Here is a 27205-nt window from a genome sequence, read left to right as displayed (position 1 = left end):
GCTTTCCTGTGGGGACTTGATACATGTATGAAAGGGTAACATGACATGGACACAATGATTTGAAAGAGTCTTTTTAGTCCTGCATTGCCTCTATCACTAAATTAGAATGTGACAGGCTGAGGAAATACAATCCTATAAACTAGGAGGTAAATTAGTGGACCAACGGGATAGAAAAAAAGTTACATTTACCTGCTGAAGGAGTTGCTCTTATTACTTCTACACCAACAGGAAGATCCAGAGGTTGGCTATACACAAGTCTGGAACTCAGAATGAGTTTACTAGCAGTCTGAAGATTAGCAATTGATGAAGATCGTGGAATGGGACTTATACCAGGTGATATATCTGGAGAGGAATCCACAGTCTTTTGCTCAGGTACACTAAGCTTATTCTCTGATGATGTAACTTCTGTTGGTTTTGCTATATATATATATAAAAAAAATGCCAACAGTGTTAAAAAAATTGTTTCAAAGGACAAGGCATGAATATACTACAATCAGATTTATTATTTTAGCAGTGCATAAATTACACTGAAAATAATTATATGATGTGTGCAAAATGTGTTAGTTTCATTGCATGCTGTGACTATTTGTTTTAAGATACCCGTAACATTCTGAAATACTGACAGTTTAAATAAAGGTTCCAGTGTGTAAGTACACGCTCATCCTATCAAGAAATTTTTATATCGCTATTGGTATAGAATGCAACCAATGTCTGTAAGGAATCGTACTTCTATTGCATTGACAAATTGTTCTGAAGATTCCTGACTCTGAGGCTTCTGCTTGACAAATGTGGCACAATTTGTTTTAAAATCAACCACTAAGCCCTTATTTCAAATAATATGAAAGAAGTGTCTGTCTCTAAGAAAATTAGAGTCACTCACTCACCTAAACAGGCTTGCACAGATTTGAGGTGAAGATGCCACATCTGAAGAACAGAGCAGCCATTACTATCTTTTTCAATTACTACTAGGTAGAACTTTTCTGAGAAAGGTGGTGGACGATACCCTGTAATTTAAACATATTATCACTATCATGAAGTTTACATTCAACAAAGAACTTTCAATAACAGAAGACATTAAAAACTGATACTTTTTCCCCATTTGAAAAAAAATTGCGTGATTATAAAACAAAATACTCAAACAGTGTCATTGACAGTATTTTTTAATTGACGTTTTGTTTATGGCTATGGAAGAATTACAGAAACAAAGAGACAGACTGACTTACAGACAACCTGAGTATTAGTGGCAAGTCTAATTTATTACATATATTTGCCTTCCCAGTCAGTTTGAACTGTTTTGCTAAATTACTCTTTTCTACCTGCCCTTTTTCTTCCTTTTTCGTTTAAAATTTTAATTCTACTACCAAATTCCCTAGTTACTTTCCCTTGTATTAAGTTGGGAGTCAGGTGTATTCACCTTATCACCTGGGATTACATACTGATGCAGAAAATACACTTTTGTTCTATTTTTTAATAGTTTTTTATATGTAACAGAGCATTTTGAAAAATGGACTTTGTCATGTAAATTCAAATGTTTCACTCTATGCAAAATAGAATGCCTTTGTTTACGGTTACCAGGTAAACAACAATTCATATGACCAACGTGAAACAGCCATTTTACTAAATTCTGCAGATTCTCATTAAAAAGGGACGTAGCATATGCTGGCTAGATTTCACTAGTCCTTAAGAACATTTTCAGTACTTACTTCATACATATTAGTTATTTTTATGGTATACCTTGTGATGGCTGGAAAAATATCTCAGTTTCCTTCCCTTCCACATCTTCCTTATGTGGTTTGTATCCCAAAATGAAGTCTTCTTGAAAGACATGAAGCAATTGTGTGTTTGAACCACACTGAAACATTAAGCAATAGTTACACTTCCAGAAGAGTATAGCAACATTTTGTAATAATGCAATTATTTCCTTTGTGCAATCTAGCTACCGAAGAGGATCACTTTCTTTTATAGTGTTGAAAATTATTTTAATGCATCTGGAAAACTAACCATTTTCCTCTTATATTAAGAAAAGCATATTCTAGAACCTGAATGTTTATATATTCAAATAATTTCCCTGAGATCTATCATGCTAGACAAATTCTGTAATGACATTTTGCCACAGTTATTGACAAATGCATTAGTATATGGTTTTTATTTCTTTAGGCATTGAATAAATGACAGTGGCAAAACCTCTTAAGACTTTATCCCTCTTCAGTGGGAAGACATGTCTGCAGTGATTTGCTTGAGAAATCTAAAAAAGGGAATGAATTACAGATTTTCCTTCTCTTGGATATCTCAACAGCTGTCCTTCCTGACAGCAACAGATTTCTTTGCAGTACCTCCACCTCTTTATAAAGGAAGCTGCTGGCAGTGAAATCCTCTCCTGCAGCCACAGAAAAATATGTCCCCCAAAGACAGTGATGGTAAAGTTTCCATGTTGCAGAACACTCTTTTTCCAGAGAAACATGGAAAGAGAGTATTTCCTGTACTAATCTATAAAAGTTTTAGAAAAATAGTTTGTAAATCTGAACTCAAAATTGAAGATCCTATGTGATTAATACTTCAAAGACATGGAAATCTATTGAGAAATACTTCTTTATACATGTCAAAAACATCCAGATGGCTAATTAGGAAATGGCAAAACACACTGTTTTCACAGGCTGCTTCCTAACAGAAAATAGCAATGGAACATGTATGATCAAAATAACTGTAAGTAAGAACAAGGTATAAATAATACTACTTCCTCATTGTTTGAAATTTATAGCTAACAGATGGAAATTTTTCTTACAAGACAGACAAAAAAAAATCTGGAGTCGTACATGGCTATGATTCCTATGCTTTAGAATAGTTAGGTCTAGTTTTTAGGTTTGGGTTTTTTTTAATATTGTTCACCTTTTTGTTTATTTGAGGGGGATTGTTTGGTTGGGGTTTTTCCCCCCGTTAAATTAGAATGGTTTGTAAACCAGTCTCTAGTTAAGTTTTGTTTTCATCAAGATTTATGTTTAGAAAATATTGTTACGCTGACAACTTTGGGGCTTTGGGCTCCTAGCAGCTAAAAGAAAGCTATCTTGACTAAAATGTTCCAGGTATCTCAACATCCAGAAAAATTCAAGGCATTCATCACCATAGAGAAATGTCATGTCTTTTACCTCTTCTAAACAGACTTCTAAACAGGTTAATTAACAGCCACAACTACTAAACACCTTTATGTGATACCCTTAAAGAGTTAACAATTTATTTACTTTATTTGTTATTGCATCAAGTTCAATAATGCATCCTGGTCGAGCAGTAGATTGTTGGCTCACAATGTTAAACACTTCCCCAATAAGTTTCTGAAACAGAGCAAAATGAGAAAGGTTAGTATATTTTTCTTTGAGACAGAAGGAAATTGCTGTCATTTACAATAAACTGATGCTTTAATTATCCTTGTGGCCATAAATCATAACAGATTTCTTCCTGTTGTCATTTTGGCACTTATGAATAATGCGTTTATCAAGACATTTGCACTGTTATGAGTCTGCAGCTATCCATGGGGTTAGCACACCAGTTTTTATGGAAACCAAATCTTGTTTATTTAAAGATTTATCCTTTCATAACATAACATAGTATCTGTGCCATGAAAAACTGAAATATATTGCTTCACTTTAAACAAAATTTTCAGGTTTTGTCACAACACAAGAAATAAATCGGTAAAGATTATATATAAACTGAAGGCTCTTAATTTATGCTGGAATGCGCACAATCATCGCTCCTAGAACAGTTTCCTCAGACTGATCTGAATACTGACAGGCTTTATCTTGTAGGATAGTTTATCAAATACCAGAAGAATGGAAAAAAAAAATAGGAAGGATGTGCTTCTTTATACAATAACAGTGCCAGGTCTGGCTTTACTTTGCTTTAAATCATAGAAATGAAAGAAAAAAGGATGAAAAAACTGCTTATTACAGAAAAAGTAAGAACTAATATTACCCTTAGCAATAACCTACTGATTTCCTCATATCCCACCATCTCTACCCTTCCTCATACATAAATGTAACTTAGGTGGATACACCGAAGTCTTGCTCTTCTGTCCTCACCTTCCCACTTACTCTTGACTCCCCTCTTTTGAGAGGGCAATGAAAGAAATCCTGTTGGGGAAACCTGTCAGGACAATTTTGTTTCAGTCCAGCCACTGTTAGCAGCAGCAGCTGCGTTTCTGTCTGATAACATTTCTAGACAGCTACAAAACATGTAATTACGCAAGGTATAATGTGTAGTAAGAATGTAGTAAGAATACATGAAATGGCACAAAAATTACACAGAACCAAGTGAAGACAAACCACTGGAGGGGAAAAAAAGTTAGCTGAATTAGTTTTATTTTAATACTTTCAAACCATTGCTACCTAAAACTTACAGATGATTCAGGGTCAGATAATTCATCTAGAAGTTTTCGGGCATCTACAACAGCTTGATAGAGTCTCAGGTTTTTGCCATCTGATGCCACAAAGCAAGCACTAGCAGAGTTGCAGTAAGTACCTAATAGAAAAAACAAAATTTCATAGTTAAAAAAAAATGGCAGTCAAATGGCATCAAGTAGTTGAACTTTGAAATAACTCCCTTTCTGCTCATTTACGTAACTGAAACTCATCATGAAAGTTGATTAATAAAAGCAGAATTCATTTATGTTTACACACATGTAAAAATCAGTATGTAGTGCACGTAAGGGAATGCTGCCACTCCTTAATGTGGTTACGTTCTTTTCACTGTCACCTCTAAGGAGGTGCTTGGAACGGCTAACTAGCTTCCCCAGATTGCCAGCGATGATTTGGAGTAGGACTCTAAGGTATACTGTTCAGGAAGCTATATTAGCTGTAACTTTTTTCCTTGTTTACTGTCTCTAGGCTCTTTGGATAAAATTAACTTCTATGACTATTCCCTTTTACACTCCCCTTAAAAGTGCAGATGCAGAAGTGGAGGGAGAAATATATCTGCAGTAGTGAATAACATACTAAAAACTAACAGAGGGGCTTGTTTACTTCTCTACTGTGTGTAGAACAGGCTTGACACAAGGTTTTCTATTCTAATAAACATTTTCATCTTACATTATAAGAGGAAAACAACTAGTTATTTTTGTTTAGAAAGCTTTGTGAGATTCAGACAGCACAGAATGTTACTGTGTGAGCAGAGGAAACCTATTTATTCTATTTTAAACCAAAGATATGTTACGCATTTATTATTTAGGATTTTTGAGGTTGTATAACATCTTTGACACCCATTTAATCATTGCAAAGGTCAGGCTTGCCTTAGCATAATAAAATAACCTGGCACTATTAGTATAAAATTTAATGTTACATCCAGCGCAAAATGACATTTTTAGTGCTGTATACAAAGATGACAACTACTACAACAGCATCTTTGTGATAACTCAAAAATAAATATCTGAGGGGCTCAATGGAGTAACATTTCTACAGACAATTATCCTAACTGCAAGAGAAAGCCCTAAAATTAAATACAAACCCCAAAGAATTGTCCTAGGGCATCACGCATCAGATGTTGTACTGCCTGACCTCTGAAAAAACATTGTCTGCGGTTCTGTGAAGATAATGTAGTCTTTCTTTAAAAATACTCCGTGTTCTAGCTGGACTTCTGTAAACCACTGATAACCTGAAGAATTTTGGTATTGTTTTAGGATCTTCTAAGCAGAGTTCTTAGCCAGCATGTTAAAAGATTTTGCTACTGTAAATTTTGGCTGAAAATCTTTCCCAATGATTCAGACGGTCAAGTGGTCCAAATACCAGTTTAGTTCAACTCACTGCCTCCTGCAGCTGTATATGGCCAACAACCCAGATGCCCAAGTCATTGGAGCATCTGTATTATTAATACCACGTCAATGCATGGACCACTCAGTGAAGCTGCCTAAAGCACTGAGGAAAGGGATAGTCTTGTTCTGTGTGAAAGCAATGATTGCTTCCTCACACAAAGAAGTTACTGAATGTCTGCTGATCCACAGTAACTACAGACACACTCAGACCAGATGAAACATTTTGGAGTGGCTTAGCCTCGAATGAAATAAAAATGCTTAATTTGCATAATGCAAGGAAATTGCTGAAAAGTTAATATAAATATACTCCAAATACAATACAATAGTAATTTATTTTAACAAATTAATTCTATGACTCACAGTGTTAACTCTATATGGAAACATAGTAAGTATACTCACCAAGGCAATAGCTGGGAATAAGTGTTGGAAGCCAGGCTACGTTAGAGAAAGCGGAGGTATGAAGAGAGTTAATTCGAGCCAATTCAGATACTCCTCCAGTGTATGACAAAGGTCCAATAGGGTCTACACGCCATAGAATCAGTTCACTATAGATTGCATTTGGATCATGGAATGTACGAGTTGCTGCATTTTTAAGTTGCTGCCTAGAAGAACCTTTCACATGTTTAATAGGATCCATTATTCTGTTTATCCTGTCAGAGTCCCAGCAACTGTCTGATTCAGGAGTTAACAGAGCATTATGGTGAGAAGATGTTAGCAGCAATGGTAAAACAGAGTGGCAAGCTAGATCATTGAGATGAAAACGGTGACCACAGTACCTAAACTTATGTGATACAGTTAGCACAGTAGTAAAAGCTGATTTATCAGCAAAAGTAACTGCCCATTGATTTAGAGAGCCATCTATATGTTTGGAAATCATCATTACTATGGGAGAAATTATATTCACATTTGCACTGTCCTGGGCAGAGCTTGGTCCTTTACTTGCTAGAGTCTTATCTGGAAAGTCCATTGTCTTCCGATGTACACCATTACTGTTATCTTTTACAAAGACAGGGCAAGCATACATCATAATATTTTTGCTAAGAGAACTAGCATCTCCTGATGGAAATGCAACAGGAATCCTAGAAGAAAATGAAACCTAAAAAAAACAACAAACAAACAAAAAAAAAGAAAATTAGAATAGCAACAACTCAGTGTAAGTCTGAATAAATGTTAGCTGTTTCACAGGAAGACTTAAATTCTTACTGATGTTCAGATATAAAAGAAAGGACAGAATGATTGTTGATTAAGATCATAAATACTGAAACAATTTCAAATATACAATACCTGAACTTGTCGAAAGATGCCTGGAGTGTATTCATCCAAGTATTTCACATGCCACACCAAAAAGGTACCATCAACAGGATGGATAGTAAAAAGCATGTCTGGATTTCTGTTCCATTCAGTTAGGAGCAACTCAATTTTCCGATCTAACAAAACTGTTGGAAGAGGCATGCATGGGCCTGCTAGTAGAGATGTTTTAGGGCTTCCCTCTCTTTCTCCATCTTCATGTTCTGAAGAGCCTGTACCAGTCCCTGTCTCTGATTCTCTATCTATAGACAAGTCTGCAACAAAAAAGAAATGTGCTATTTTATCCATTGCAAAGATTTCTCTTTCAGTTTCTATTCAAAACACGGTATTTTTTTAACTTGCTAGTAGTACTATCAGATAAGAACATTCATGCACATTGAGAGTAGAAACATCTTTCTTTGGTCTGTCTGTACATAAATGTGAGGCTCTGGCCTTTGACTATTGCTTTATGCAATACAAGTAGTAATAAATATAACTGTAAAAATACAGATACTTAAGAGTAATGCCCTGCCTAAGACTATTTTGGTCAATTATATAAACCCACACATTTTATATGAATGCTGGTTCCAAATTAATGTGGGGGTGTGTGTTGTATTTATAAGGTAATAATGAAATATATGGCATGTAATCATTGATGAAATAGTACGTATTGCACGTTCAGGAAGAATTATCACACACTTTACTGCATTGGTAATCTAGATTTTAAGAACCTAAGCATTATAAATGACACAATGTATCATCAGTTTACTATCACTAATTGGTCTTACTGGTTTCTTGTGGTTTAACCCCGGGACATTTCCATAGAAGATTTATTTTTACACATTCTTACTGGCCAAGTAACTCTCCCACAGCAGTGTAAAGTATTTCTGGTAGGATATATTTTCCAACATTAATTTCAAAATATGTCCCTCCATTGTGAACAGCTACAGTTGGGATCATCAGGTGATCTAAGGTTTAAGATTTAAGTCTTACCAGCACTGGAAGCATTAAAATGGAGCTATGTCTAACCCTTCTTAAAGCTTACCATAAATCGGTGTGTCATTACTGACAATCAGATTGTAAAGTAAATAGAGAGCAGGTCTTAGTCGTAATTTCATACCTCAGTGGAATACATCCAAAATGGAAGTGAAAGACAAAAGCTACCTGTCTTTTTCACCTTGTATATAAACTATTGTGTTCCAACAGAGAGTACATCATGGATTTTTTTCATGCCTACAATTACAGCAGCCAAAATTTCAGCTGTAAATGTTTACTTATTTTAGATTAGTGATAAAATGTTAGTACTTACAATACTTGTGCTAAATAATTGTGTTATTGCATTAATGTGCTTCAAAAATAATTCTTGTGCTACATTTCTCAGTATTACTAACCATGATCTAATTTCATATGTAAACCTCTCTCTCTTTCTTCCATTTCTTCTTCCTCTTCAACCTCAGCATCAAAATCTTGTTCTAGTTGTTGTTCAGAAATTTTTCTGAGACGCTGCATAAATACTTCAATAGAGGATGTAAAATTAAACTCTTTATTATTCAACCAGTGAACAACGAAGCCTCCATTTCCTTCATCTATATTAAAAGCTGTTCCAGCCAAGACTGATGGAATATCTGTGGACATTTTTAAACAAATAAAAAAGCTATATATTAAACTGCTCATCTTTACATATATACACACACAGAGATTTCTTAATTAAGACATTTAACTTATTTTAGAGAGAACAATTTTTGCCTGTAAGATTAGAAAAGTAAGATGCAGATCAAATTTCTACATGCACTTGTAATTAAAAAAAGTAAAGATAGTTTAACATCAATAAATTTACATGAAAATTGATTTTTATATGAATGGAAAATGATACTCAACAGTTCTAATTGCTCAGTTTCATATGTTGCAGTGCTGTCATTTCATACAGATCTTAGGTAAGGTACATGATTGCCCTTTAATCTTTTCCTGGTTTAAAACAGGCTGCATTACTCTATAAAAAGCAGCTGTTTCCTGCCAAAAAGTCTGGTTTAACTTTTACCATTCAGTACATATTCTGTAGGATGCAAATACTATTCATCATAAACCATTGCTTCCCAAAATCCAAACAACACCAAGCAGACTTGAAATTTAGGTTTCTCTTGCTTTCTGATATGTAAAGATAAATTTAATTGGATTTTAAAAGTGCTGAAGTTATTCAGAATAAATTCAGCCTCATTTGTCTTACAAAACTATACGCCAAGTAACAGACTTGTGAAACAACAGTCGTCCTACAAATTCCCTGTATTTGCTTAAGCAAAGCAAAGATGTGAACCTCAGCCCCCCCCCCCCTTTTTTTTTCATTTTGTGCAAATATATTATAGGTTAATAAATTATTTTATTTCACCTGTATTAGGGTTGATGCTTGCTGCTATATGAAAGTGACCAAGTGCATTTGCGTGATGTGAAATGTGACGCTGAACTTCATGAGTACCCTGCTGATCTGGCAATACATCTGTGTGGGTAACAAGAACTGAAGATCTCCTTTGTCCTTTTCTCATATTTTTCAAATGGTGAATTGTCTAGTACAGTTATAAAAAAATAAATTAAATACTAGAAAACAGTAAGGTAAAAATTCATACTTACACAAAGCCTAAAGCTTTTTAACTTCCTTCTACTTAAGAAGTAAAGACTAATTTCAAAAGGATTATTTTAAACATGTTTCAACAGAGATTAGTAACACTTATGTACATCAGTTCTGGTCAAAGGCAAAGCTGTTCTAACAGTCTTTTGAAAGTTCCTTTAATATCCGCTCCAACAAGAAGACAGAAGTATGCACTATTCTGTGTAACATTCCTAAACAAGATTACAACAATCTACAAGCAGTAACTTTTGCAATATCATTTGATAATGAATTATTTTTGTGTAATGGAAAACTGCTGACAGCATGTGGAGAGCACAACTGATTCAACAGCTCAAAGCATACTTGGTTCCACTCTCCCTCTTTGTTGATGGTCATGATATGTAAGAAGTAAAAACTTGGTCTGATTGTAATAGTCTACAAATGAGTGGTGGGGTGGTTGGTTTTTTTTGGTTTTGCTTTCTTGGATTTTATATTGAGAAGTTCACAGTAAGGGAAAACCTAAAAGACTTTACATGACTGCCACTGAAATTTAGAGACCCATGATACCACCTTTTGGAAATGCAATTATCAAATCAGATAACTAACAATTACAAAACCCCAAAACTTTACTGCTTCCACTGTTTTCACAATTACAGAGTTCCAGACCCACTCAGAATGAAACCATCATTTACTATTCCTCGTTAAACACTGTCTCTTCCCATCACTATTAGTTAGCTATAGAAAAAGTATATTCAGTTTTAGGAATACAGAGCTTAGGTTCAGAATTGCAAGGTCTCTGACTTCTTCAATGTTTAGCAGTAGACTTTCAAAAACTGATGTGAAATAATTCAGACTATCCTGTTATGCTTATATAAACTAGATAATACACATTCTTAGATTTCTACCTGCTTGAAATATTTAAGAATCTTGAAATAAAGAAATGACAAAGTAAGTATTTACTTGTACCTCTAGTGCATGCTGTATTTTGTCCTTTTGCTTTCCAGATTGAGAGATGGTGCTGCTAATGCTGGAAGTGCTAGTTTCACAGATCTGCTCACCAAGAAGAGTATCTTCTGGTAACAGCGTCTCTGCCCATAGCCGGCAGATGCCATCAAGACATGATGTGAGTAACACATTACAGACCAAACCCCTAACAATAGACATATTATGGTTACTACCCAATATAAGTAAATTAGCTATATGGACGCAGCACAAATTAGGGGAGCGTACAACTATTTAGTAGTTATTGTTTCATCCAAATTTCTGCCTCTCCTCTAACTAAAGGTTTTATGTCAGTAGTGGTTTTTAGCATGCTGATAAACCCATAGATTATTGGCAAGAGTGCACATGAACAGGGAATGGTTATTATCTGATAAATGCAGCAGTTATTATGAAACTGTAGTTATGCCTAAACTATCTCACTTGCTGGACTATGTGAAGAATGCATAAATTTTACTGAATAACAAATAGTGAAATTGAACAACTAAACCCCTGTATACAAAAAGGTGCAAAAGATGGCTTACTAAACACTAATAATTTTAAAAAATATTTTATTTCCAATGTCATAGCACCATTTGTTGAAGAAAAAGCCTTACCATCCATGCTTCCTGGCATAACTTGAGAAGGCACTGAAGTTTAGACCATATTTTAGAATAAATCTCACCTGTCAACATGACTATTGTTATTGCAGTAGGTAATACAGAAGCTTATGGGAAGATGTTGATATGTTTTTCTTTGAAGTATAACCTGAGAAATCTATGTTCCTGACGGCCAAACTTTAAGCACAGTATTAAAAAATACTTAGTCAAAGGCTTGCTTGTTTTTTTAAAAAACAAAAACTTTCACACCTGGGCATGTACTTGCTAATGTTCCGCCATGAAAATCCTGTCACTGCTCGAGGATGTGCCAAATAAACAAATGAGAACTGGACAACCCCCGAGCTTTTTTTCTTTTCTTCATTCTCTTGGGGCAGAAGAGATGACTTCCAACCAGTCATAGGGTACCAAACCTTCAAGAGGCAGTCATCCTAGGTAAAGTAATAAAAAACCATGGAGTTAGCTAGCTATAATTAAAAATGTCACAAAACCAAAATCCCAAATAATAAGGAAACTGCTGTTCTGGTATCTTCCATGAAAAACTGGATCTGTGGTCCAAAACTATTTGCAGTTTTTCAGACAAGCCCTTTCTGAGACCACTTATTTAATTTATGGCATCCTGGAATGCAGGCTAAAGAAATATTCTGCTGACAACACATCACTCCCATAAGGTATGTTTCTTCCAGTCCTACTTCTTTTCTCTGGGTTCACTATGCATTTTCCGCATAGCACATAAGCATGCTTAAATGTCCATTTCCCCGCAAAGATAGAAGCCAGAAATAGGCTGCTACTCATGCTACAATATGAAGCTCATTAACAGTCAATTTCTCCACTGAGACAATTCATACTGTAAGTCCCTCTTTGTTCCCATGCACAGGACACCTGACTCATGGAAAGCGCTGCACCCACTGAGCATAGGCACACAACGGAGGAGCAGATGCATATTACAACCTTGGCCTTTACCAGCACAAGCTATGCTACCTTCCTGGCTTGAATGGTTGGGCACCACTGATGTAATTAATTGAAACTAAACTGAATCACTACACAGCAGTACTACAAATGCTGGTGAGACTGGAGTTATGTGAATTAAGGTCAACATTACTAGCATGACAACAGGAAGTTTTACAAAGCTGGGTGCCACATCCCTGCATTTCATGACTTCCTGCAGGAATGGAGATACAGAATAAAGTAAATAATAAATTTCAAATCTCAGAGTGCGGATAAAAGACGGTATTTCCTGACAAGCATCAAAAAGTACAGTATCTGACCACAGAAGGAAGTCTGACAGGCAACCCTGTTAAGAATTATGATCAAAGCTGTGTATCTCATGAAATAACTAATATAGAGCTGTCCAATAGACAGAAAATTACTTCTGGAACAATACACCTCATTTATTTCATCAGATTCTTAACTATATAAAAGTATGTTCATGGGAAACAGAAATATGGAATGAAGCATATATTTTGGCAATTTGCTTACAACAATAATTTTGAATGTAATGTTTATTAAGGTGCTGTAAGTATGTTTTTAGTCTTAAAACAATGCAGCTCATGATTCAGCTGTATTCTTTAGCAAGTTTAAGAAAACAAAGGTTCCTAAAATTCATCTCATTCTTCAACCAACATTAAGTGCAAGCAATAAATCCTTACCTATCCAGACTTGAAAAGCAAAGGGAATCACTCAAATGAGAGGGTGACATTAAAGAGAATTATTAATTGAAAACTTAACTTGAATAGCAATTTGCCAAAAAGATGCTAATATAGAAATATGAAATAGACGTTAAGAACTGATAATTGAACACAGAATTAACTCAGTAGGAAATGTTTTCTAATTTATCCACTGAGGTGCGCATATTTTTATGCGGTTTAAAATGTGTATGTATTCTATCATTATGACCTAATATTTATCCTCATTACTTCTAATAAGCAGAAAAATATGCTTATGCAGATCTGAAAGTTCATGTAAATATACTTTTAACTAAAAAATATATATACACACACAAGTCTGTATCACTGTTACTGTACTTCCAGGTTGACTGTCAAGCATTCAGTAAGAGTACACAGCTAAATCCAGTTTCTTGTTGCTGAAATAAATGGAATCACAAAAAAATACAGTATTACACATGAGATGATAATTTAACTTGGCTCAGAATATGACAGAGTATATGGGCCAGGACTGTTCTATATTATTTACTTTTGTCAAACATATACAAACTACCGCAAACATGTAATTACTCTTTTTCTCTTTACCTTCCCAGCAGTTGCAAAGTATTCACCATCAGGAGACCATGCCATCAAGTGTACTGATACTGCAGTCCTAAAGAACACCAGAGTGAAGTTGTAAGTAAAGTCTATTTATTCGGTACTATTATTCCATATGTATTCAGTTGGTTAAGTATTACCATTCATTATTTAAATGAAATATATTAGTATTGTATAGTTGTTGCTTTAAGCATACTTTCGAAATAACAGAAGCATAAGAAGTATTTGCTAAGTGAAAAAAACCATGTTTTTTCACAGTTTTACAGAAAACCAGCCCATTAAACATATTGCTTTAAGTACAGCAAGCCTAGGCTAGATCCAATGAGATCACAGAAGTGAAGTTTGTCCCATGTGCTCCTCTACTGCCAGTGAAGCCAAGACATAGTAGGAAGAAATGAAAATAACTTGTGATACTATTAGTCTGTGCCTAGAGCTTATGGGTCAGCTGTCTGAAAGAGGGAAGCAGCCAATATAGTGCTTTGTGGCCACAAAATCTACAACAGCTTCAAAAAAAGTCATGAGAAAACGGGTGCATAGACAGCTGCTTCCCAAGTCTATGTAGGAATGGCTTATCTCTAAGAACTTCTGTAATGGGGATCTCAAATAGAATTGGGTAGAAAGAGTTTCAGGACCCTCTTCTTAAGGTTCAGGAAGCAGCTCGCATCTTTATCAGTGTAGCATATCTGCCTGGTACTGCTCCTCTGTTCCGTCTCAGCCAGTATTTAAGCACTACTTTCGAAGATGAGAAAACAGGGACAATTTTGATACATTGCCAGTGCTAGAGTTTGGGTAAGCCTTTGACTAGGTTATCTGGTGATAGCTCGCTTGAAAAAGTGAGCAATTTTTATTTGGAGCAACTTAACATTGTTTGAATACTCTGGTATTTTAAGCTGATCTAAAAGCATACTTTAAAATACAGTTTTGGAGAGAAGATAGGCTTGATATATGAGGTAGCACTGCGATTTGTCTTAAAATAAAAATTCTCTCACTCACTTGCACTGCCAGACACATTTCCAGTCATTTAGAACTGGGAGAACTTTATCATCTTTGATCTGATTGTCAGGATCTTCATCTTCATCTTCTTCTGGAATGTCAGTAGATGGAGGGGCCCACAACTGCAAAAAGTCAGTTGCTGTCAGCAGCCTGTTACCTGAAAGTGAGTAATATCAAAGCTGTGAAACCAAGATGATGCATGTATATTGAGAGATTAAGCCTGTCATCATATTTTGTTGAGAATTATTCAAAACAGGTTGGAAATCTAACTTTGGAATGTCCATTTTAAATATGATAGGGTATATTATGCAGCTGTTTTTACTATGACATTCTGAATTTAAAATGCCTTTTAAGAAAGAATATCAAGGTTTTTTTGGTGACTTCAAATGATAAATCATATTCAATAATGAATGTTGCAGATGCTAAATAGCCATTCACGCCTCAAACAAATATATGTTCTTGGACATCTTATAAATATCCATGTCCAGGTACATTGCTGACTTTAATTGTGATAAAATTCTATTTAAATGATTATCAATGGTAATTTAAGTCAGTTAGCAACTTAACACTGTGATTCTGAAACTAAGATCTTTCATGAGAGACTCAAATGCTTGGCACAGCATCTTCACAAATGCTAACTGTAGCCTCACATTTTATGCAACACTGCCTGAGAATAGATAATCTCAAATTTCCATATTCATGCTCTCACTTTTTTACAATAAAAATACTTTGTGTTCAAGTTTTCCTAACTACAAATGTTGAACGAATACTTCACAAACTTTACATTACCTTGAGGATCCCATGCCAGGTTGTAAGTCATAGAGCTCAGGAAGAACTGCCCAGTTTTCAGCCACTGAGACTTTAATTGCTGTAGTTAAGGAACAGTAAAGGATTATTTCTCAAATCAGCAGCAAAATACAAAGGTATTTCTTTCTTTCTCTATGAAATTGCTATTAAGGTTGTTGCAAAAACATTTAGAACCCAGTGGTAGATTGCTGAATCTAATTTTTATAATTTCTTTGTTTTATAAAAAATAAATGCATCACAGTGCCCTGCAAACCAGATCTGGACTGTCACACACACAAATAAATCTACAGATTACTTTAAACTACTTGGGTCATACATTTACAGAAACATAAGGGATGGCAGCATAGATGCAACAAAGACAGTGAAACCCGCTTGAGAACATGCTTAATACTTGGGTGCTTGGCTGTGGCTATGCTGTTAAAACAAACCTGGGTAACACATATACAAGTCTAAGTCATATTTCTGTACAACAGATCTGACGACCTCTTCAAGTTAAAGAAACACCAGCTTGTCACCATGTCATTCTAGTACAAAATTCAAGAACAAGATGTTGTTAACTAAGGAGGGGTGCAGTCCCCAGTTAGGCTAATGCAGTGAAAGATTCTACCCATCCAATTTTATTATGGATGGTGGAAAACATTTATCTACTAGCCTTTTGTGTGCCAATGTAATATAATAACTGGCAGACAGACTTTTGCCTCTTCTAAAAGCCTAAACCAAATTACAATCATGAAACACATACTTACACAATTTCTTTTATGAGAATTTATACCAAGTGGTTCAAAAATGCAAACAGCATTTCCATATGATGCTGCAATCTGGAAAAAAAATAAATTGAAGACTTAAAATGTAAGGTTAGAAGATAAGTACTATTCCAAAATAGCTAAATAATTTCCAGTACTACTTCTATGTGCTGCGGTTTGAGAAAAGTGAAATTAATGCAAGTGTCATTAACTGTGTTACAGGTATACTTTAAGGAACCTGTAAAATACATACTTGTGAACAAGCCCAGTTTTTTAACTCTAAGGAAGATATCTTGTTCAGTGGGATAAACACTGTCAATCAGATCTAATATATTCTTCTAGGGTAACTACTGTTAATGTATAAGGGAAAGCTGATGCCTTTGCTACTTATGCTCACATTCTGTCCACTTCACAGCTAACTATTTAATCATTAGTGTCTGGGTCTCAGTGTGTTCCCAGATTCCATTTTGTACCATAAACAATTACAAGAAATAGGAGGAAATGTAATTTATTTTGAAGTAAAATAGATTTTGAGGGGAGACAAATGGTAAATGGGAAAACTGAAGTACTTCTACAACTGAACCCCTCAATTTCTTTCACCCACTTATTTCACAGAAGCCTCCATACACAAAACAGTCTTTACAGTAATTTTTCTGGTCATGTTCCTAATACTCATATCCTTATGAGCACTTTTGACTATCTTTAAAATTCTTTTTTCTTCCATAGAAGATTTTTAAAAGAAAAACTGTTTATGTTCTTCCTATTCAGGATCTGGTTTCCTCAATATAGAAATGATGTAAAAGTTTCGCAATGTTTATTATGAAATCTTATTTCCTCTGGCAGGGGGTGGGGGAGTTGGGGGCAAGGTTGCAACAACACACTCCCAAAGAAAAGCACAGATGGGGAGTTCAGAGTCCTGAATGCAAAACCACCCAGGGGTTCATGGTGATCCTGCAAGGGCCACCTCTGCAGCTGGAGTCACTCTTCCAGTCCTACTGGAACTGCACTGCTGCAGTGCCAGCAGCCTTGCCAGCTAAGCCTGCCCGAATCCTAACTAGGGCTTTCTCAATAATGCAACAAATTTTTAACTAATATTAGTAGGCAGTGACAACCAACAAACAAAATTTGCTCAGTGCACTACCTTAACTCATAGAAAGTAGTTTTTTCTCAGCAATTTAAAGTGATTCTTTAGCATTGTTTAAGGATTAAAACCAAAACCACATAACTAGTCAAGGGGCCACGCAGTTATGATGGCTCACACTGCAGCACATCAAAACACATGAAACATGCCTAAGCTTTTCTGAAAACCAAAGTATTTCTAGTTCATTATTTTGCAGGACACAAACACACACACGTGTGTGTGTATATATATATGAGAATGATTTATCTATGTCTTCTTTATTTAGATGAAAGTATACAATGGCAGAGACAATAACAATTTTAGTACCATTCCAGTTCTGATACTATACTGTGTAACTAACATATATTTCCACACTTTGTGAGACCTGTTATTGCAGGTCCTGCAAAGGAATAAACCCCATTGTTACAAGATGCCTCTTGCTTCCCTTACCCCCACCCCCTACTCTAAAAAACAAATTACTATTAAATTGAAACAATTCTTTGAGTAACACAAGAGGTGCTACTCAGAAAGTACAGATCAGTAAAACTGATCTTTGTCATGGAATTAACTCATTAATACTATTAATGTATTAAGCTGCTGTTTAATTACTTCATTTAGAGTAGTCAATTTATATTTTTTTAATTCTATACAAATTGATTAAAATCCTTACCCTGCCTTGTCGTTGGGAGCATTCCACACAACTGACTTGGATGTTTCCATGTTTAGCACCGGGAATAATTTGCACACATTCAAAGTCATTTGCCAGAATAACAATGTCACAACCAGAGCCATATGCCTGAAATATTTTTTTAAAGAAATAAAATTAATTTATTTTTTTTAAAATGAATTCTTATCAGACGACTGACGTTTTGAGAGCTGTGAAAATCTCCATTGAAACAAATGTTACTATGTAGTGGGTTTATTCCTAGCCAATTCCGTAGCACAAGCAGAATAAGCAACAAGTAAAAACAAAGTATCAAAGGAGAAATCCTCCAGACTTTCAATCAGGACAAACAAAAGCAGTAAAAAATAGAAAAACAACCCTACCAAAAAAACAAACTCCAAACTTACTCTAGAACTTAAGCTCTGTGTGTACTTTTACTTTTATTTGGTTTCTGGAGGTTTTTTTAGGGTTTAGTTGGGGTTTTCCCCTCGCCTCCAATTCTTGTTGCCTCTTACAGCAAGGCAACCAAAAGTTTACTATTCAGGTGCACTTATTATTGAATTTAAGTATAAATTTCTTAAAATACATGTACGTTGTGCCTCCCACTTTTTTTTTTTAAGACTATTAAGTTATTCTTTTCTATATTAATCCAATTTCTGGGCTTTTCGGAGTTTTAAGAAGTGTACGTTACTGTAAGCCTGTAAACCAACAAAGATTTGTCTTGGATATATTGTATTTTATGCAATATACACTACAGTCTAATTTGTTTAAGAATAAGTTATAGAACAATGATAGGTCACAGCACATTTTATTGGCACAATAAATACATGTCTGTCAACTTCCACCTGTCCTAGTGGGTCAAAATAGTCTAAAAATTTTGTTTGCTCAGTGGAACAGGTAATCTGGAGTATTCAGGCACAGAAATCCCTCCCTAGCATCAATCTACCAATAAGCCTTTGTAAAGTAAAGAGTTATAGCTTGAAGTCTCTTTCCTTAAAGTAAGTTTTCCACTGATTCAATACAGTAGGCAGAAATTTTACAACAGCTGAATTAAGCAGACAGTGCAAGTCCTCAACAGTCAGTTTCAGATGGTACAAAATTACTTAAGTCATTTCAACTTGTCCCCTGCTTCTTTCACAATAATTTCCAAATTACTGAGTCCTAGCCCTCTCCTTTGTGGTTCATCAGTTTAAAGGCTACCTGTATTACTTTTGAGAAGTGTATGAGAAATTGTGAGTGTTTCTATAGATTTACAGGCTCAATGACCATTATCAGGCACACAAAATTAATCGTGCAAGATAACCAGTGGAACTACAATGGACAATTTAGGTCTCGTGACCTTCTATGTCTACTTCTGATCTTTCTGGAAAGGAGCAACAAATAAGAAGGTCTGAAGAAAAAGGCTTAATTTAGTGAAAGTACAATCACTGCTAAAAACAAGAAAGAAACAGCAATCCAAAGAGCAAAGCAGAAACTCCTCAGGCCTCAGAAATTAACACACCATAAAACTGCACACACAAAAATGAAAACTGCATACAACACATAGATCATCTAAAAGATTTCCAAGGTCATCTCACAAAAATAAAGTGACACAGTGTTCTCCGAGTCCTCAAGCCCACAACTGTTGTTCTGGGAAGCTCTGAGGAACTGATACTGGAGTTATTCACAATGTAAGTAGGAGGGGGGGAAAAAACCCACAATGGCTAAACTGTTTTTAGAGTGAGATTATCTATGTAACAGAATATTCTAGCTCCTTGACAAACAGGCTATGCAATTATTAGACCCAGTCTGGAAGGGAATAAGTTATTACTAAGATAGAATAGGATTATTTCCAGAAAGTAAAAGAAAGAATGAAGATAGTCTAAGATAAGTTCTGGCACTGAACAGGAAGTCTTTTGTTATGTTTTTGTATTTTTTAATATCAGAATTTGTTGCAAAAAAAAGCCTCCACCAGCAGTGTGGAATGCTGGATAGGCCAGCAAATGTTCACAGGTAAGAAGGAAGAAGGCGGGAGACCAGGATGTGAATGCCCATAAGCAGACAGGAAAATAAAAGCAGCTCCTCTTGTTCCAATAATTTACTCAGAATTCTAATGTTCACAAGCGATTCCCCTACTATTTACTTTTACAATTTATGAATGGCAAGCCAAAGAGCAAAGAATTGAAAGACCTTCTTTTCAATAGTCTGCCTACATAACTACTAATACAAACCTACTAAAAGACTATTTGAATGGTTACCTAATAAACAAACAAACAAACAAAAAGGTATTGATTCACTTCAAACAAGGACTTAAACCTTTCTGATACCCTGTATTTTCATTGTTGGTATTGATGACTTGCAAATCTGAAGCTAAATTAAATATAAATTATCACTGCTTGTAATCCTGTTAGCAGGAGATACAGGCGCGTGTCTCAAATTATAAAGGGAAAGGCAAAGACTTCTCAACTTTAATTTCCTTATGCTTACTGTTATTAAACATGCATGTTTCTATGTGTGTGTACTGTTGACAATGCATGAAAGAGAAAATCTTTCATACTTGGGTGTATCTGTTGACTCTGTGAAGCAAAATAATTTAGCATCTTCCTTTTTAAACATTTCAGTTTCTCTTCTCTCCTGTCCCCTATCCACATTCCTTATTATAGCAGCAAAGCAGTATTTTTCTGGCTAATTACATTACTTAGCATATTTTACAAAGTTAAGTAAAAAGGTGGTTATGACTTAAAAGAGTGTTTTACAGTAGATTTCCCCCCCCCCCCCTTAAGAATCATCAAGATGTAGAGATCTCTCTCCTAAGTAAAATCTTCTTACTGTCACTCATATCCTTCCTACTCTGCCTGTGTTTGGCAGCACACCAACAAGTGACTCAGCACACCTAAGTGTCCTAGGCCAACAGAGAGGATTTCTGTTAAAGACCTTAGTCTGTACACATTCCCAACAGCAGAGTATTAGCCTTCAGCTCTAGGTTCTTTGATCAAGTGCCATCTCTTGGTTCTGGGGTAATTTTCTCAGTGTATTTATTTATTTATTTCTGAGAATGTGTCTCTTTCTTGACAGTATATTAAAGTATATTTACTTTAAATTTAAGAAGTACATTTATTATAACCCTACCTTTGGGAAAGGGTGTCCCCCCCATTTTAAAACAAACATTCGCTTTTTCACATTTGTAGTCTCCAAATTTCTCAAAACAGAAAAGGTCAATATACTATTTCTATTCAGAAAGATATTTCCGTATTTCACATTATATATATAAAACTAATCAAAAGGAAAATTTGTGTTTATAAGGCTTTTCTAATATACTCAATATATTAAGATGTTTATACTTGAACAAAACATATTTCTATTAAATCTTCTTTCCATTTTCTGCTTTCACTCCTTTAAGCTAGTACTGCAGTAGAAGCACCCTATGTTGGTAAAGAATAGGGAAGTGTCATAATGTTTCACATCAGTAGCTCCTTTTAAGGACTCAGCTGACAACACTTTCAGGAAGATCACTCGTGCCACCACAGGTCTTTCCTGCCAGAATAAGTGGCCTCAATATTTGTGGCAACAAACTAACAATATGCATAGCCTGATTAAAAGGAACGGGAAATAGGTAAGCCATAAAAAAAGGAAAGATGGAAAATAAGATGCCAAGATACAGTAATGGATGAGAGCAGCACAGAGGTCTTAGATAAACAGAATTATAAGCAGTCACTGAATGAAACAAGTGCAGTAAAAACCACCCATGTGGAGTATCTGCCAACCTTCATTTCTAACGTCACTGATAACTTCAAAGAGAAAATTAAATGGAGTTGCAAAACTGCCAGATTGCAAGGATGACTTGCAGGATCTATAGGCAACTAATAATTTGTAGTTTGCCAGTGTCTGCTTTAACTGTCAAGATCTGGGACCACTGAAATGAACAATGACAAAGCTCTAATTGAATGCAGGAGCACCAGACAGAAGTAGGACATAGTGTCCTACTGTAAGAGTTTATGCTATGTCCTCAATTTTCAGATAATACTAAAACAGCATACGCATCTCTCTCTCAGCTGCCCATGTTTTCTGGTCTGGTTCTCTAATTTTAATGTTTAACACTGGAACTAACAGATAGGGAAACAATTATTCCTTCATATTCCCCTCTTGTTTTTTCTATATAATATTTTTCTCTGTATAAAAAAATAGTATTCTTCTTCATCTGCAACTCTGCAAATTTGGCAGAAGTGAACTACACCAGAACTCCTCAAGCTCCAGCATGTACTATTAGGGTGTACAGAGGCATTTTAAGGTAGTAAATGATGTGGAAGAAACAGAATCGGCCACAGTGGTATTAAAAAAAATATTTCACAAACATCTAAAATTATTTACGTTAATTAAACTCTGTATTAAAACTTGATCTAAAGCCAGTATTGGCCTTATAGTACTCCTCTATTATAACAAAATTTATCCTTCTAGTTTCTGGCTATGGATGGTACACATACAAGAATCAGAAATTCCTCCACCTTCCTATTAGCAATGAAGACACCTGAATTCTGAAACATTTCTAAACTCTCACCAGTGGACACAACATTTACGCTTCCCTCCTCCCCTGCTAAGTACTAGTAGAATTACATACACTTAATGCAAACTAGCAAAGTAACTGAAATAAACCCCAACCCACTACTAGCCTGTGGCTGTAGAACAGGTTTTCCTAAGTTGACATTTGAGATGAATTAATTATTAAATACTTTAAAATACACTTACACACACAGCTTCAGAAAAAAAAAAAAAGAACATAATAAGGATTCAGATGTTAAGCATTTGCAATCCAGTTCACATAAACATGACAGTGGAGAACATATTATCAATAAATAACAGAGAGATTTGCAAATAAGTGTTTTAATAAGTAATTTTTCAAGACTGATGAAGTAGAGAAACAGCAGAGAAAACCTATTTTGAGTTGCTCTGTCTTGTGGACATAAAGGTGTGGATGAAGATTTTGCTGTTTTCAATGAAGTAAAAAAGTTTAGATGGGTGTCGGAGACTCATCAGCAACAGCTTCTGAAATTCATCACACAGTTCCAGGCCAAGTGTCAGTATTGGTATGGAAGATGCCAAGAAGTCTTTTTCAGAAATGAAAAATCAGAATTGAAAAAAATTAACTTATATCAGAAAAGTTCTTACATACAGACACCCCTAAAATCTGAAACTCTGATTCTTCATAAATAATTCTTAGAGTTCTGTATTTCATTTACTGATACCTCTTACAAGTAAATATACATAGTCTTTTGCTTGTGGGACACTAGCCAGTGCTCAGAATAATTATACTTCCAGAATCTAGCCTTTAGGTAATTGACATACCTATGTATTTCTTTATATATACCTAGACTGACCTTAGAAACAGCTACATTCTGTTTGGAGTTTCAGGGGGAAAAAAAACAACCCTGAGCTTGGGCAAAGGGCAAGTCATATGAACAGAATCAGAACAGCTCATCATTTTTATTTGAAACCACCTTACTCAACATCACAGTATGTCGGACTGGTAACATATAGCCCACTCAGAGTTAGGGTCAGTGCCTGAAACTGGCTCAACGTAAAACAACTGCTTAACAACAAAGGCTAAGTGAAATCAACCATGATTTGAAAAATGCAGTTTACTACCTTTAAAGACTTATCGGCTGACAGTTAAGACTATGAGGTTCAAAAAATAAATCCTTCTTCTGTCTAGCCAGGGTGCATGCTGTAAGGCCCTTCTGCATAAAGCTCAGCTCTGACCTTCTGTAAACTCATTTGTGCAACACAGTTAACAAGATTTGCTGAAATGAGAACATGAACTAACAGCAAGTTGAATGGTGCACAGAATCATTACTAGAACTTCTGTCATCTAGTATTTAAACCCTTTGCTTCTGTCCTTTCTGAGCTCAAATGAAGGGAGGCTGAAGATACTGCCTGGTAGAAAACAACACTATGAAACTATTTTGCTTCTAATCACCCTTCAAATAAATTTTCCTGTGTGTTCTCCACCCTGCTAGATTGGGTGCGATACAGCTATGCAACATCCACAAGCCAATTTGTTAGGCAAACATCTCTGTGCTTCATCCCTTATTTGGGAAATGCTAGGTATATGTCAGGATTGCTGCAGGCAGGTGTGGGAGCATAAGGAGAAAAGAACACTATATGCATTTCCGATAAAGAACAGACAAAACCTCTGTAGCCAACCCACAGCAACTGTCTCTGCTTCTTCGGATTCGTTTTACTTTATGGAGTCACTAATATTTGCTTTTAGCAGGTTTTTTAGCAGAAAAATGAAGGGAAAAATTATTTCTTTTCCCTTTCTCCTCAGAATAACTAGATGACTTTCACCAAAGCTTTAACAAAGTTGAGGCAGAGTATGGTATCATCTTAGCTCCAGCTACACTGACTTAGAAATTAAAAGTTTACCTTTATTCCCAGCAAGAAGACATGTAAACAAGCCAAGAGCAAACCAATGAGGAAAGAAGGATGAAGAACCTCAGAACTGCAGTGCCCCTAATCAGATCAGAAGAAACTGTGTTCCTTCTCTTAGAACCCTAAGATTGCTGAAGTTAAGCATCTAAAGCAAGTTCATACTAAGAGGACACTTCTCCAGAAAAAGAAATAGGCCCAAACCTATTAACTAGTGAATACATATATACATGTACCCAAGCTGTTATGCTACTGTTAAGTGGAGTAACTTTGAGTGATTCATTTCTGCACACAAAAAAGCCATATTTTCAAGTCCCTGTGATGAATCAGTTGTAGCAATCTTGAACTACTTCTCACACATTTAAAATGAATGCCCTAACATCAGCCAAAACACAGAACAAGCACATGCGCACTCAGACAGTAGCTCCTCTGCCACAGCCTAGCTCCATATAGATTCATATAGTACAGCACATACTATGTACATCTCCCTTAACCTCTTGCCTTTTACTGCTCTGCTTCTGCTGTGTTCTACACGCTGACAGGTACTGGGTCTTAATAGCCCGTCTATAGAGTCAGGCTCTGTTACCAATACTGATTATCTCTTGCCTAAACTGCAAATCCTGCTCCAGGATCTGAGCTAGAAGTTATGACTCCAAACAGCTTAATGGCTTGGTGGGACAAAGCTGTATCAATCCAGTGTTACTGATACTGACCAACAGAATTTAAGGTTAGGCACTAACAAAAGTGCCATCTGCAGTGGTTGGCAGACTATGATGCTACTGAGAGTCAACACAGGTGACCCGCTACCTAAGAATCTGGAAACAAGACCCCAAGCTCTTTGCAAGCAGATGTTTTTAACAAATTCAGTTTACTATAGAATCAAGGTCTAGTACAGCAGGAAATAATACCACAAATACAGAGAAAGAAGAAAAAGGGAAGATGAAAGTTTGAGCTGTGGAAGTCCAGAAAATACATTTATTAAAACACAGTTATCCCTTTAGTTCCTTCTTTACTGTATTATAAAAAATTAGATGTAGCACCCAGAGAAGACAGCGAGGTCTGTTATACACAGTTTCATAATCAACATGCTACCAAACGATTCTGCATTTTTCATGTAAAACGTGACTTTTGTTCTTGGAAAATTCTTGTATGAATGATAATATCTATTATTCATTATTGATGTTTTCAAACCTATTATGAGAATTAGCATAAAGCTGTATTTCATAATAGCAGTTGACTTTTCAGATTGCCACAGTAAAAAGAAACACAATAGAATATGAATAAGAGTAAATGACTTATATAAATATCAAAAGTAACAGAGGTCCCTTTAATAGCAGTATGGCTGCATAGCAGCAGAACAAGGAAAATAAAGACAGACATTGCATCTTTTATTTCTTAAGACTTTCAAGCATTCATTACTGAAATTAGACATCTGTGATAATGGAAAGTAAGCTTTAAACATTTGACAAGTCTGCTGACAGTTATCTTAGACTAAACACGATGCTCTATATCATTTAGATTGGGATTGGTTTGTGCCTGGGATATAATCTTGTAAATGTTAATACAAAATCTAATGAGACAATTTATCCCCAAATAATTACATACTGATTAGACGACAGTAAGCGAAACACCACAGAAGGTGATCATTCATTAAAATCAGACAAGCATGTCACAAGCTAAAAAACTGGAAATTGACATTGGAATAGACAGCAATAGCCCGTGGATGATAAACGGATTTTATTATATAGACTACTGGACTCTTGAAATGTACTTAGTGTATCTCTTTCCATTGCTTTTCTCTTCCAGCTTAAGAGGAACATTTGACAAATTTGTGTTTTATTAACCACAGTAATTGAGGCCAAACGCTTATCAGTAGTGGATAGGCTTCTTAAGAAGCCTAGTACAACAGTATCTTCCCTTTGCAGGAGGACCATACACACACACTCAAAAAAAAAAAAAAATGCAGCAAGCACCCAGCACAATCTGGGGACGGACAATTGAGGGGCTTCGCCGGCTCCCTACGGGAATGCAGAGGGCCCACCGAGCACCGGCCGGGGCGGCGGGCGCACCGGCGAACCCTGCCCCCCCGGAACTCCCCCGGGGAGGACGAGCGGCAAGACGCCGCCCGGGGCCGCAGGAGGCGGCGGGGTCACGGCTGCCTCCCCCCACCCTGCGGCCCGGGAGCGCCCCGAAGCAGCGCGCCCCCCGCCCCACCAGTAAACACGGCGGCTCCCAGCCACCCGCGGCCCCCGCTCGTAATCCCCGCCCGGCCCGGCCCGGTTCTGACCCTGCGAGGGCCGCCAGCCCCCGCCCGGCAGGTTAATCCCCTCCAGTCCCTCCCACCGCTCTCCTCAGGCCTACCAAGCCCCCTCCCCCCTCGCCGCCCGCCTCAGTCCGGCCGCCCCCGCAGCGCCACCGTTACCGTGAAGGGGATGTCCTCGACGCTGCCCACCGAGTAGCAGTTGTCCCCGGGGTTGACGGCGCCGGTGAGCACCTGGTGCAGATGCATGGCGGCCCTCCCGCCACTCCCCGCCCCGCTCTCCTGGGGACGGCAGCGCCGCGGCCGCCGGCCGAGACCCGGATGGCTCCGCGCTCGCCTCAGGGCCCGGGCCCTGCTCGCCGGGGAAGGGGCGGGAGGCGGCGCACGCGCCGGGAAGCGCCTGAATCAGGTGAGGCGCGCGCAGGCACCGCCCACTGCGCGAGCAGCCGCCCTCGGGGAGGGCCGCGGTGCGCGCGCCCGCCAGCCAGTGAAAGGCGGGAGGGGGGGCGGGGGCTCGGGCCAGCCTGCCCGCGCGGGGCCCGCCGGGAGGGGGCGCGAGGCGGCAGCTGCCCGCGCAGCGCGGCCCGAGGTGGGCGCGGGGTTTAAACGAGAGCGGGGAGGGACGGCCCGGGAGCGGGGCATGCGGCGCGCCGGGCTGGCGCCTCCAGGTGAGACGGGGC

General features: G+C 37.0%; 1 protein-coding gene across 11 annotated transcripts in view; it reads right to left on the bottom strand.

Annotated features, from left to right (window-relative positions):
• The window catches only part of DMXL2 (Dmx like 2), a 55147-nt gene extending 28239 nt beyond the window's left edge, over positions 1-26908 (bottom strand). For all 11 annotated transcript variants that reach the window (XM_037393649.1, XM_037393658.1, XM_037393651.1 and 8 more), the window contains exons 1-17: positions 26688-26908; positions 17870-17995; positions 16083-16154; positions 15319-15397; positions 14530-14686; positions 13525-13591; positions 11528-11706; positions 10647-10830; positions 9465-9639; positions 8473-8706; positions 7079-7356; positions 6194-6890; positions 4388-4509; positions 3237-3326; positions 1735-1852; positions 885-1004; positions 190-417 (exon numbers count right to left, since the gene is read on the bottom strand). In XM_037393649.1, the coding sequence (XP_037249546.1) occupies positions 190-417; positions 885-1004; positions 1735-1852; positions 3237-3326; positions 4388-4509; positions 6194-6890; positions 7079-7356; positions 8473-8706; positions 9465-9639; positions 10647-10830; positions 11528-11706; positions 13525-13591; positions 14530-14686; positions 15319-15397; positions 16083-16154; positions 17870-17995; positions 26688-26774 (3013 nt within the window). In that variant the 5' untranslated portion in view covers positions 26775-26908. The remainder of the gene's footprint in view (positions 1-189; positions 418-884; positions 1005-1734; positions 1853-3236; positions 3327-4387; positions 4510-6193; positions 6891-7078; positions 7357-8472; positions 8707-9464; positions 9640-10646; positions 10831-11527; positions 11707-13524; positions 13592-14529; positions 14687-15318; positions 15398-16082; positions 16155-17869; positions 17996-26687) is intronic.
• Between the last annotated feature and the right edge of the window lie 297 nt (positions 26909-27205).

Source organism: Falco rusticolus, chromosome 7, assembly GCF_015220075.1.
Source record: "Falco rusticolus isolate bFalRus1 chromosome 7, bFalRus1.pri, whole genome shotgun sequence".
NCBI lineage: Eukaryota > Metazoa > Chordata > Aves > Falconiformes > Falconidae > Falco > Falco rusticolus.
Note: the sequence above shows the minus strand (reverse complement) of the source record. Positions and strands in the feature narration are given on the sequence as shown.